Source organism: Ammospiza caudacuta, chromosome 28 (genome assembly GCF_027887145.1).
Source record: "Ammospiza caudacuta isolate bAmmCau1 chromosome 28, bAmmCau1.pri, whole genome shotgun sequence".
Lineage (NCBI taxonomy): Eukaryota > Metazoa > Chordata > Aves > Passeriformes > Passerellidae > Ammospiza > Ammospiza caudacuta.
The window spans coordinates 2,964,085-2,976,181 of NC_080620.1; the positions used below are offsets into that span (position 1 = coordinate 2,964,085).

Here is a 12,097-nt window from a genome sequence, read left to right on the forward strand (position 1 = left end):
CCTCCTGAGAAGCTGAGAGGCCTCAGGAACAAAATGTAAACAATGATTATCTGCTGCTGTGGAATGCAACAGGTGCATCTGTGATTGACTTTTGTTGGTTGTCCCTAATTAATGGCCAATCACAGCCCAGCTGGCTCAGACACAGAGCCCAAGCCACAAACCTTTGTTATCATTCTTTGCTATTCTATTCTTAGCTAGCCTTCTGATGAAACCTTTTCTTCTATTCTTTTAGTATGGTTTTAATGTAATATCTATCATAAAATAATAAATCAAGCCTTCTGAAACATGGAGTCACATCCTCATCTCTTCCCTCATCCTCACACCCCTGTGAGCACGGTCACACTGCAGCAGCCTGGGGGATTCAGGAGCTGCCCAGGGGGATTGAAGCAGCTCAGGGCAGGGTCTGGGGTCTGCAAGAGGCAAATTCCCCCTGGGGCAGCAGCTGCTGTGTCAGATAACCCAGAGGGGATGACAGTGTTGACAGGATGAGGGAAGAGATGAGGATCTGACTCCATGTTTCAGAAGGCTTGATTTATTATTTTATGATATATATTATATTAAAACTGTACTAAAAGAAGAAAGGATTTCATCAGAAAGCTAGATAAGAATAGAAAAAGAAAGAATGGTAACAAAGGCTTGTGAATAACAGCTGGACTGTGATTGGCCATTAATCAGAAACAACCACATCCAATCACAGATGCACCTGTTGCATTCCACAGCAGCAGATAATCAATGTTTACATTTTGTTCCTGAGGCCTCTCAGCTTCTCAGCAGGAAAAATCCCAAGAAAAGGATTTTCCATAAAGGATGTCTGTGACAAGGGGAGGACAGGATCAGACAGCACAGGGCCACGGGAGGATTTTCTAATTAAGCTTCCAGACTAATTGAGAGGATGGGGGCAGTGAGGATGTGACAAGGGCTGGGTCATTCCTGCTCTGATCCCTTGGGAAGGTTCAGCCTCAGATGAGCCCAATCTGGGGGTGTTTGGGATTTGTTCTGCACCAGACAGAGCCTCTTCCTTTGGCAATCTCAGATTATTTCCCCCAGGGGAGCTGGGCAGCACCTCCTGACCCTGAGGAAAATCTGCCTTTAACCACAAAGCAAACACAACTCAAAATCCTCCTGTCAGCACCTCCACCCCCCATCCCTCCCAGATGGGCAAATCCTGCAGAGATTTCTGCACCAGCATCCCAGGATTTTGTGTTCCACCTCTCCCCAAGCAGCAGAGAGCACCAGGAGGGGGCAGGAGAAGGGCAGATGCCACCAAATCAGAGGGGTAGAACGTTCCAGAAGCAGCTGGACGTTGCCAGGCCCTGTGGCTCATCCCAGAGGGGCAACCCTGGAGCTGGGCAGGGTGGCAGAGCCCAGGGGACACTGCAGGGCCACCAGCCTGGGATGCTGCTGCTCTGGGACACCCTGGAGTGCCTGGCACAAGGAAAGAGCTCCTGGAGCTTCTTCCCTGGAGCTTTGGGGTGGTTGAGCATCATTTGGGCTTTGGAGGAGGGAGGGAAAGGATCTCCCCCTTCTCTGCACCACCTGTGACTGACTTTGGGTTCCTGACAGGGCAAAGTCCATCAGAACCGAGCAAAAATGGTCCAAAAGTTGCTTTCAGCACCAGAATTTCTGCAGATCTCTGCAAGCTCCAGCACTGATAATTTCTTCATCACAGCATTACCTGCACAGCTGGGCAGGGTGGCACAGCCCAAGGGACTCTGCAGTGCCACCAGCCTGGGGGTGCTGCTGCTCTGGGACATCTTGGAGTGCCTGGAACAAGAAAAGAGCTCCTGGAGCATCTTCCCTGGAGTTTTGGCAAGAAACATTCTTTCTGGTTAGTGTTTTAATGAGAACTTTTCTCCTGATTGAGTTTGACTTCAAAACAAAAACTAAACACTGAGGCATCTCAAAGCATCAGTGAGTAACTACTATACCCTTAATTTCAGAGTCAAGAGACTTCTGTGCTAAATAACCAAAACAATATTAGCTCCTGACCTGTACTTTGTAAAGTTTTAAACTCAGCATTTTTGGAAAACCCAGCCATCCAGGAAAAATACATGGCTTGCAAATAACTCCTTTTTCCTGGAGAAGGTTACAAAATGATGCAAAAATGTCGAGCTTTCAATTATAGCAAGCAATACACAATAGCTCATACAGAACATGACCTTCTTCCATTTATATGGGCAGAATTTCAAGCCTAATACAGACCTACATGTCCAAAGAGGAGCATAAATGAATCTATTAAGCACAAATTCCTGTTATGCACACAATATGTAGGGTGGTTGAGCATCATTTGGGCTTTGGAGGAGGGAGGGAAAGGATCTCCCCCTTCTCTGCACCACCTGTGACTGACTTTGGGTTCCTGACAGGGCAAAGTCCATGAAAACCAAGCAAAAATGGTCCAAAAGTTGCTTTCAGCACCAGAATTTCTGCAAGCCCCCACAAGCTCTAGCATTGATAATTTCTTTATCACAGCATTACCTGCACAGCTGGGCAGGGTGGCAGAGCCCAGGGGACTCTGCAGTGCCACCAGCCTGGGGGTGCTGCTGCTTTGGGGACCACCAGGACATCCTGGAGAGCCCCAGCCTGTGTGTGGATGTGAGGCTGGGATGAGCCCTGGATTCACCCCCTGTTTGTCCCCCTGGGAATTGTCCCCTGGCTGGGATGGCTTCAGGGTCATGGCCTGGCACTCCTGGATTGTCCCCACAGTGCCACAGAACAGCCCCACGTGTAGGAAGCCTCTGGGACAGGGACTTGAGAAGGGAAATGAGAGAAGTTCTCAAAACGAACCAACACAAAAATAGGGATTTGAAAACAGGAACCAGAGCCGCCTCCTGTTGTTTGCCTGCAACTTCTCCCATCATTTCCTCTGCAACAGCACCTTCCCTTCCCAGTGCAGCCCTTGGCCTGTCCATGTGGCCACAGGGCACAGGAACAGCAGCCAAGGCCCTGATGGACACCAGGAGAGGCTCAGGGGGGCTCCCAGCATCAGAATTTCCAGTTTGCACTGAGCTCCGCAGAAACCCCTGCCCTGGCACTGCCCCCAACCCTGTGTCACCACCCTCACCTTCCCCTGCTGCCCAGCACAGGGCTCAGGCCATGGGGATGTTTCATTCCAGACCCTTCCCCTGCCCTGCCCTGGGCTCCATCCCTGCTCCATCCCTCACTGGCCTGGGGAGGTTTCTGCAGGAGGTTTCATCCTGCGGGATGTTTCTGCCTTTCCCTGCTGCCCTGGCAGCACTGGGAGCCCAAAGGATTGACTGGGGGCCCAAAGGATTGACTGGGGGCCCAAAGGATTGACTGGGGGCCCAAAGGATTGATTGGGGGCCCAAAAGATTTGAGAGCCCTGGACAGAGGCTTCCCTCCCCTCCCTGTGGCTGTCCCTGCACAAGGCAGGGAAACTGAGGCACGGACAGAGGCCTCGTGCTGCAGTTCTCTGCCCCTCTGGCTAGCAGAGGGGACAGGTTCTGCTGGCCCAGCCCTGCCTGGCCCTGCAGCTGAGGCAGGAGGAGCCTGGCTGATCCCAGGGCTCAGCTGGGGCCCTTTAACCACAAACAGGTTTCACCTGGAGCAGCAGTGTGGGGGCAGGTCCACAGCCACCCCTGCAGCTCCTCCAGGCTGTGTTTATAAACCCACACCCTCCTCACCCCAGGGGCTTTCTCTCTCTCTTCCCTTTTTTTTTTCCCTTTATTTTTCTTTTTTTTTTCTTTTTTTTTTTTTTGCCCTTTTTTGGGAGCTTTTGGGGTATTTGGGAGTTGCTGCCTCGGGGTGTTTGGGGTGTTCTGCTAGAGCTTAGAATTTCCTCCCATTGCTAGCAAGCAGGTAAGCACACACAACCATCACCCACCCCCTGCCTGGGCTGGCAGGGCTGTCCCAGCATTGTCCCTCTGTGTCCCATCCCAGGTGAAGGGACAATGTCCTCCCGTGGCCCTGGAGCCGCCCTGGGGCTCGATTCCCAGCCCAGCTGCAGCCCCCCGGTGCCTGCACCAAGGAATTCCCCCCTGGCTCGGCCTCTCTGTGCCCCCTGGAGCTGCTCCCTCGCCCTGCTCGGCCACGAGGAGCCCGTGGAGAGCGGCACCAGGTACGGGCAGGGCTGGGCCTGGCCTGGATGGGACAAGGGGCACGGCTGGGGTGTGTTTGGCACAGCCTGGGAGGCTCCTGAGGCTGGGCTGGGGCTGTTCCTTGTGTCCAAGACAAGGTTGGTGGGCACGGGCTGGGGTCATTCCCTGTACCCTGGGCAAGACTGGTGGGCAAGGGCTGGAGTTATTCCCTGTACCCAGGGCACAGGTTGGGGCTGTTCCAAGTGCGCAGAGCAAGCCTTGGGCTGTTCCCTGTACCCTGGGCAAGGCTGGTGGGCATGGGCTGGAGTTATTCCCTATGCCCATGGCATGGGCTGGGGCTGTTCCCTGTACCCAGGATAAGGTTGAGGCTGTTCCCCCTACCCAAGACAAGGCTGGTGGGCTCCCTGGACCCTGGGCAAAGCTGGTGGACACAGGCTGGGGCAGTTCTCCATACCCAGGGCAAGGTTGGTGGGTAAGGCAGGGGCCATTCCCTGTGCCCAGGGCAAGGCTGGGGCTGTTCCCAGGCTGGTGAGCACAGGCTGAAGCCATTCCCTGTACCCAGGGCAAGGCTGGTGAGCACAGGCTGGGGCAGTTCCCCATACCCAGGGCCAGGCTGGAGTCATTCCCTGTACTCTGGGCAAGGCTGGGGCTGTTCATTGTACCCAGGACAAGGCTGGTGGGCACGGGCTGGAGCCATTCCCCATACCCAGGGCAAGGCTGGGGCAGTTCCCCACACTCAGGATAAGGCTGGAATCATTCCCTGTACCCAGGGCAAGGCTGGTGGGCACGGGCTGGAGTCATTCCTGATGCCCAGGGCAAGGCTCGGACTGTTCCCCATACCCAAGACAAGGCTGGAGTCATTCCCTGTGCTCAGGGCAAGGCTGGTGGGCACGGGCTGGGACAGTTCTCTATACCCAGGGCAAGGCTTGGGCTGTTCCTCATACCCAGGGCAAAGCTGGAGTCACTCCTTGTACCCAGGACAAGGCTGGTGGTCTCCCTGGACCTTGGGGAAGGCTGGTGGGTACAGGCTGGAGTCATTCCCTGTGCCCAGGGCAAGGGAGGTGGGCAAGGGCTGGGGCTGTTCCCTGTACCCAGGGCAAGGCTGGGGCTGTTCCCAGGCTGGTGGGCACGGGCTGGTGTTATTCCTTGTACCCAGGGCAAGGCTGGTGGGCTCCCTGGACCCTGGAAAAGGCTGGTGGGCACAGGCTGGGGCTGTTCCCTGTGCCCAGGGCAAGGCTGGAGTAATTCCCCATACCCAGGAGAAGGCTGGTGGGTATGAGCTGGAGTTATTCCCTGTACCCAGGGCATGGGCTTGGGCAGGTCCCCATACCCAGGGCCAGGCTGGGGCTGTCCCCGGGTGTCTCTGCTGTCCCAGTACGGTGGCCTGGGCAGCACCCGAGCCCTGAGTCCCCATTTCTGTGCCAGGAGCCGCTGCGAGCCGGGGGTGGCGCTGCTGGAGCGCTCCTGCCCCGGCCCCGACCCGCAGCTGCTGCGCAGGATCGTGGCGCAGGTGGAGTTCTACCTGTCCGATGAGAACCTGGCCAGGGACGCCTTCCTGCTCAAACACGTGCAGAAGAACAAGATGGGCTTTGTCAGCATCAAACTGCTGACATCCTTCAAGAAGGTGGGTCCTGGGGGTGCCTCCTGTGGGGTGTGTGGGGGGCTCAGTGCCCAGGGGAGCAGGGAAAGCTCCTGAAATCATCCCCAGGGCTGGAGTCACCTCTTCTACCCATGGAAGTGATCACCCCTTAACAAAAACCACCCAGGGAAATGCTGGTGGTGTGGCTTAGGGGGAAATTGTGGCTCCTTGCCAGAGTCTGGGGGACACTGGGGCTGTCAGCAGAAGGGGGACATTGGGGTCCCAGCCTGCTGGAGGGGGTTTAGGGTGCTCTGGGGGATATTGTATGGGGTCCCAGCCTGCTGGAGGGGGATTTGGGGTGCTCTGGGGGATATTGTATGGGGTCCCAGCCTTCTGGAGGGGCATTTAGGGTGCCCTGGGGATGTTGTATGGGGTCCCAGCCTGCTGGAGGGGTTTAGGGTGCCCTGGGGGATGTTGTATGGGGTCCCACCCTGCTGGAGGGGGATTTGGGGTGCTCTGGGGGATATTGTATGGGGTCCCAGCCTGCTGGAGGGGGGTTTAGGGTGCTCCCTGCCCCTGTAGGGAATGCAGGGTGATGGGCATTCCACCCCCTGTGTGCCCAGGTGAAATACCTGACCCGGGACTGGCGCCTCACCCTCTATGCCCTCAAGTTCTCGGCGCTGCTGGAGGTGAACAAGGAGGGCACCAAAGTGCGGCGGCGCTTCCCCATCCCCGAGCACCTGCTGAGCATCCCCCCGAGCAAGCTGCTGCTGATCTGGGAGCTGCAGCCGCGGGAGCAGGACCTGCCCCTGCAGAAAACCTTCCTGGACACCATCACCAGGGTTTTCAGCCCCTTCGGAGCCATCGCCTCCATCCGCCTGCTGCGGCCAGGCCGCAAGCTGCCCTCGGACGTGCGCAGGTGAGAGCGGGGCCCTGGAAAAAGTTAAAGATGGAGTCTAAAATGTTAAGCTTTGTGTTTTCCCAGATCAACTGCACCTGTGTAAGCGGTATGATAAATTATATAATTGTTCGATGTGAGGATTGTTTAGTAATTAAATATAATTCTTATATAACCATAAGAAGAATAAAGAAAAGCTATGTTGGAAAGTCAGAGGGGGGCTAAATCCGTGTATATTATAGAACAATATAACTTAAATAATTAACATGAAAGTTATATAACGATAGAGTATAAAAACATGATCACTTCGGATGTATGGTCAGAGTCAGATTTGGGTTGAATATACCCCTGGCACCCAGAGCTCTTAACAAAAAGCACCGCATATAATCCCTTGGTGATTGTTTCTGCACGCTAACACAGGTACTCGGCGAGGTTCCCGGAGATGCTGAGCCGCTGCTGTGCCCTGGTGGAGTACGAGAGCCTGGAGAGCGCCCGCAGCGCCGCCGACAGCCTCGGGCAGTGCGACTGGCGCAGCGGCATCAGGGTGGTGCGGCTGAGCGGCAAGGGAGGCAAGAAGAAATCCAGCGAGGAGAGAGCGGCTTGCAAGGTGCCACCACCACCACCGGCTCTGAGCATCCCCCGCAGCCCCAGGCAGGGGTCCCTGCCCTGCAGCGCTCCCCAGCGCGGTGATGCTGCAGGGTCGCTGTCCTTCCTCCTGCACCAGGAGCTGCTGGCACCGACCTGCCCTGGCGGTGATTTCACACCGGGAGATTGCAGAAGCTGCCCCGGCTCGTTCCTCCCTGAGCTCGGGGTGGGCACTGAGAGCTGCGCCGGGGGTGCAGCGGGGTCCTGGACACCCTGGAGCAGCGGGCTCTGTCCCAAAGGTTCCCTCAGTGATGCTCAGGGGGTGTCTGAGCCCCTCAGCCTGTGGGACGGGGTCCTGCCCTTGCCCCACAGCCCCAAGAGCTGCAGGAGAGAAGAGCTCTTCCTGCAGCGCTGAGAATCCTTCAATCCAGGGCTGGGGGTTCTCACTGTCTCTTTTTCCCCTTCTTCTCTCGAGAGGAAGGCTTTCCTCTGGTCCTGTGAGCTGTGGGCAGTGGCAGAGCAGCTGAGCCAGGGCACAGAAGTTTTGGGGCACGGGCGATGCTCGAGGCAGAGCAGCAGCAGGAGCTGTGCTGTGCTCATGCCAGTGAGACTGTGCTTGCTCAGGGCCCAGAGCTGGGTTTGGGGTCCAGGTTTTGGATGAGAAATGGACAATAAAGAGAGATGAAGTTTCCAGGCACTCTCTGATTGATGGTGTGAGTTTTTTTGGGGGGGGGGGGGGGTTTGTTGGGTTTTTGTTGGGTGTTTTTTTTTTGTTGTTGTTTTTTGGTTTTTTGGGTTGGTTTTTTTTTTTTTGTTTTTTTTTTGTTTTTTTTGTTGGTTGGTTTTGTTTGGGTTTTTTTTGGTTTTTTCCCCCTTATCTTTCCAGGCCTTGCTGCTGCCTGAGGTGCAGCCGGACAATGGAAGGAGGGTCCCTGCCTACAGCTCCTTCCCTTGCTGTCCTTGGGGTGGTGGGGACACTGAGGGGTGCCCAGGTTGGCTGAGCCTGAGACAAGAATGATGCTGTGGTGGCAGAGCCATGGTTTTTCCTTGCTCTTGGCTGCTCAAGGCTCTCTGGTATCCCTCAGGATGGAATCTGGGGCTTTCTTGTGTCCCTCCTGCTCCCACAGCCTCCCCAGCTCCTCTGGGAAAGGGTTTAGGGAGGTACAGGTGGCTGTCAGGGTGTGCAAATGCCCTTGGGCTGTGCCCAGAGCTGGGATGAGTCTCACACCTCATGTGAGGAGAGCTTTGAGCAGCCCCTGCAGTCAGGAGCCTCGGGATGAGGATGAGGAGGATGGAAAACAAAGCAGGTTTGGGTTCTGGTTCTCACCCAGGCAAGGGCCCTGGCACCGAGGAGTTGTTCTACAGGTAGAGAGGAGAATTCTCTGGATTAGGAATTCCTTGTCCTTGTGGTGAATTTCATGCCCCAGACCCCAGCTGGGAATGGCTTCTTGCTGGGGCAAGCAGGTCTGGGAAATTCCAGAGAGATTTGTTTGTCAGGGAAAAGATTCCATCCTAAACCTGCTTGTTGGGAATGGGGAGGGACTGGTGGGAACTGGGATGGTCTTGGCCCCAGTGCTCCTGAAATCATTATTGTGTTTAATGCTGTCAGTGTGAGGAGAGAGATGGACACAGGAGCTGCTCCCCAAGACTTGGAGAGAGGAAACGTTCTGCTGCTCAGCAGAGTTCCCTGGGAATCTTCAAGGGGTTTCTCTGTGACCCTCTGGAGCGGGTAATTCCCAGGTCTGGAGGGCAATCCCAGAGCCCAGCCCCTCTCCCTTCCCACTGCGCCAGGGCACAACACCCCCTCCCTGCTCCCCCAGCACAGCACTCCAGATCCTGCTGCTTTTCCATAAAAAATCCTTTTTATTGGCCTCTCCCTCAGTGCTCCCTCAGCGCCTGCAGCCAGGTGGGATCCTCGGGGCCTTGGAGCCCCCGCAGGCCTCAGGCTTCTCCCCCTGCCAGAGAGCAGCCATGAGAGCCCCAGCAGGGATGAGGACGTGTCCCCAAGCCCTGCTGTCCCCACAGAGCCCTGTCCCACCTGGTAGAGGTGACAAACCAGCGCCAGCAGCGAGGCCTCGGCCTGTGCCTGCAGCTCGTCCGTGTGTTTCTGTGGGGGGACAAGGGCAGGTCAGGGGCCTTTTCAGGCCATAAAGCTGGGTCCCAGATTTATGGGGCTGGGGCTGTAACAATGGCTTTTCAGGCCACAAATCTCGGAGAGAGGCCGAGAAGGAATTTATGACAGAATTTGTTTTGTTTTTAGGGCTGTGGCCTTACTACGGGGTGCTGGGGCTGGTTGTAGCAGGGGTTGCGGGGTGTGGTTGACTGGTAAGTTTGGGGGTCACTTTTGTCTCTTTGGTGCTTGTTATGGTTTATTTAGGGGGGATGTTGGTAGTGTTTGTGTATTCAGTGTCACTGGCAGCAGATCTTTATCCAGAGGCTTGGGGTAGTTGGGGTGTTGTTGGTTATGGCAGGTTTAGGTTCTGGTGCCCATCAACCAGCCAGGGCCCTGGCACTGAGGAGTTGTTCTACAGATAGGGAGGAAAATTATCTGGATCAGGAATTCCTTGTCCTTGTGGTGAATTTCACCCCCCAGACCCCAGCTGGGAATGGCTTCTTGCTGGGGCAAGCAGGTCTGGGAAATTCCAGAGAGAATTGCTTGTCACAAGTGCTCAGGGAAAAAATTCCATCCTAAACCTGCTGGTTGGGAATGGGGAACTGGGATAGGGCTGGTTGTGATGGTGGGGCTTGTCATGGGGGGTGTGTTGGGGTTATTGGTGGATGAGGGGATGGTGAATATTGGGGGCTTCTTGTCGGTCTGGTCAGATTTTAGTGTTGTATTCAGAGGGGTGAACAGCCATGCTTACAGCCCCAGGGTGTCCCTGGCACCCCGTGCCCCCCTGCCTTACCCCATTGATGGTGATCCAGGGCACGTACTGGTGTGGAGGATCCAGTGCCTCGGTCAGCTGGGCGTTGTGGTGCATCAGGGCCACCCCTGTGTCCCCCTGCACGCAGGCGTTGATGCGGCCGCTGTCCACCTCAGGGGCATAGATCTGCAGGCACTGCGGGCACAGGGGACACTCAGGGGGACAGGGACATCCCCCATGAGGGGCAGTGAGGGGCGGGGAGGGGACATACAGCCTCCAGGTTCTTGGTGACGGAGCTGCCCGACTCCAGGCAGAAGATGACGGGGAAGTAGGTGCTGAAGTTCTTGGCCTCGTGCATCAGACAGGCCTGGGGGGACAGGGCGGGCGATGAGGGGACACTGGACCCCTCCATGCCAGCCCCGTGGGAACGGGCACTGTCACCTCCATCATGTTGCCCAGGCATTCCTCGGGGCCGTGCTGGCACTGGAAATCCAACTTGCCGCTGACGTTCCTCTCCTGTGGGACCAAGAGGGATGAGCAGGGCCAGCACCACCAGGGAGAGCACTGGCTCCTGTCACAGACATCTTTTCATTAAAAATCCTTCCCTTAGGGTTTTTTCCTTCTGAGAAGCCTCAGAAACAAAATGTAAACAATGATTATCTGCTGCTGTGGGATGCAACATGTAGATCCGTGATTAGTCTCTTGTAGATGTTTGGAATTAATGGCCAATCATGGCAGAGCTGGCTCTCTCTCGGTCCGAGCCACAAACCTTTGTTATTCTTTCTTTTCTATTCTTAGCTAGCCTTCTGATGAGAACTTTTCTTCTATTCTTTTAGTACAGTTTTAATGTAATATATATATCACAAAGTAGTAAATCAAGCCTTGTGAAGTATGGAGTCAGCATCCTCATCTCTTCCCTCATCTGAAAACCCCTGTGAACATGGTCACAGGCTCCTACCTGGGCATTGCCATAGGGCACCAGGGTGATGTTCAGCATCTCCTCGGGCAGCAGCAGCCAGGTGGGGAAGAGTTTCAGCACCAGGAACTCGCGGCAGGCCGGGCACAGGCTCTCGTAGTACAGGCTCAGCTCCACGGGCGCGGCCGCGGGGCGCGGGAGGCTCGGGCAGCTGCTCTCCACCTGCACACAGAGGGTTTCGGGGTGCACGGGGGGGTATGGGTGCTGCACCCCCGTTCTAGTGTCTGTAGGGATGGGGTGAAGCTCCGGGATGCAGGGAAGAAGGGGGAGATGAGGGCGCGCAGGGCTGGAGGGAAGTGAGAGTGGCCGGGAGTTTTTGGGGCTTTCCACCAGAACTTCCCCAAAACATTTCAGGGGAAAGCAAATTTAGAGCAGGATGTGCCTGGGTGGGGGGATGGCCCAGCACCCAGTGCCAGGGGGAAGCCGCAGCCCCATGGGGCTCACAGAGCGCTGTCAGCACCCGGCTGTTTGGGGCAGAATGAGCCAAAAAGCAGTTTTAGGCTTAAAAAGCAGAAGTGCCAGGGGCAGCTGGGGAGGGGATGCGGGCAGGGTTCTGCTGGACCACAGCCGTTCGCCGGGGATCTGGGGAACGCCGTGGTGCCCGTGTGGCTCTGAGCATCCCCGTGGATGTGACAGCCTGAGCGACACTCGCAGCTGGCATTAGCCCCAGGCATCGCTGCCCCAGCCCTGTCCCCGCGTCCCCGGGCAGGCGGGAGTGACCCCGCGTCCCGGTGACCCTGCCCTTGTCCCCAGCCCCAGCAGCAGCAGCTCTGACCTGGCAGGCGACAGCGGCGTCCCGGGATCTGCACCAGCGGTGGGCAGGGTGATCACAGCCGGGGGCCGCGCCGAGCCCCGGCGCCACCAGGGCCACCAGGGCCAGCAGCACAGGCAGCGCCACCGCGGGGGCCATCGGGACGCCGGGGTGACGCGGAAATGAGCCCGTCCCAGCGGGGACTTTTAAAGCCGGGCAGTGCCCGCCCTCCGGCCCTGCCTGCCCTTCCTGCCGCCCCGGCCGCCGCCTCCCGTGACGCCGCCGCCCCACGTGGGCTCCGCCGCCGCCGCTCCCGCTGCCCCCGAGTACGGGGATCGGTCCCCGCTGTCCCAGGGCTGGGGACTCGGTTCCCCGAGGGTTCTGGCAGT

General features: G+C 56.9%; 2 protein-coding genes across 3 annotated transcripts; one reads left to right on the top strand and one right to left on the bottom strand.

The window, feature by feature from the left end:
* The first annotated feature begins 3,720 nt into the window (after window positions 1-3,720).
* Window positions 3,721-7,804, top strand: LOC131569044 (la-related protein 6-like). 2 transcript variants are annotated; one of them, XM_058821248.1, is made up of 6 exons: window positions 3,721-3,816; window positions 3,898-4,075; window positions 5,481-5,679; window positions 6,258-6,553; window positions 6,953-7,469; window positions 7,515-7,804. In XM_058821248.1, the coding sequence occupies exons 2-6, from the start codon at window positions 3,909-3,911 to the stop codon at window positions 7,530-7,532; spliced, it is 1,197 nt and encodes a 398-aa protein (XP_058677231.1). In that variant the 5' UTR covers window positions 3,721-3,816; window positions 3,898-3,908; the 3' UTR covers window positions 7,533-7,804. The 2 variants fall into 2 exon arrangements, with proteins under 2 accessions (XP_058677231.1, XP_058677230.1); XM_058821247.1 differs by having other exon boundaries at window positions 6,953-7,804.
* Window positions 7,805-8,957: 1,153 nt separating this feature from the next.
* IFI30 (IFI30 lysosomal thiol reductase) lies at window positions 8,958-11,877 on the bottom strand. Its single transcript, XM_058821252.1, has 7 exons — window positions 11,733-11,877; window positions 10,940-11,119; window positions 10,423-10,497; window positions 10,253-10,348; window positions 10,024-10,176; window positions 9,156-9,224; window positions 8,958-9,072 (listed from the first exon to the last, which is right to left on the bottom strand). The coding sequence occupies exons 1-7, from the start codon at window positions 11,865-11,867 to the stop codon at window positions 9,007-9,009; spliced, it is 774 nt and encodes a 257-aa protein (XP_058677235.1). The 5' UTR covers window positions 11,868-11,877; the 3' UTR covers window positions 8,958-9,006.
* Window positions 11,878-12,097: the final 220 nt, after the last annotated feature.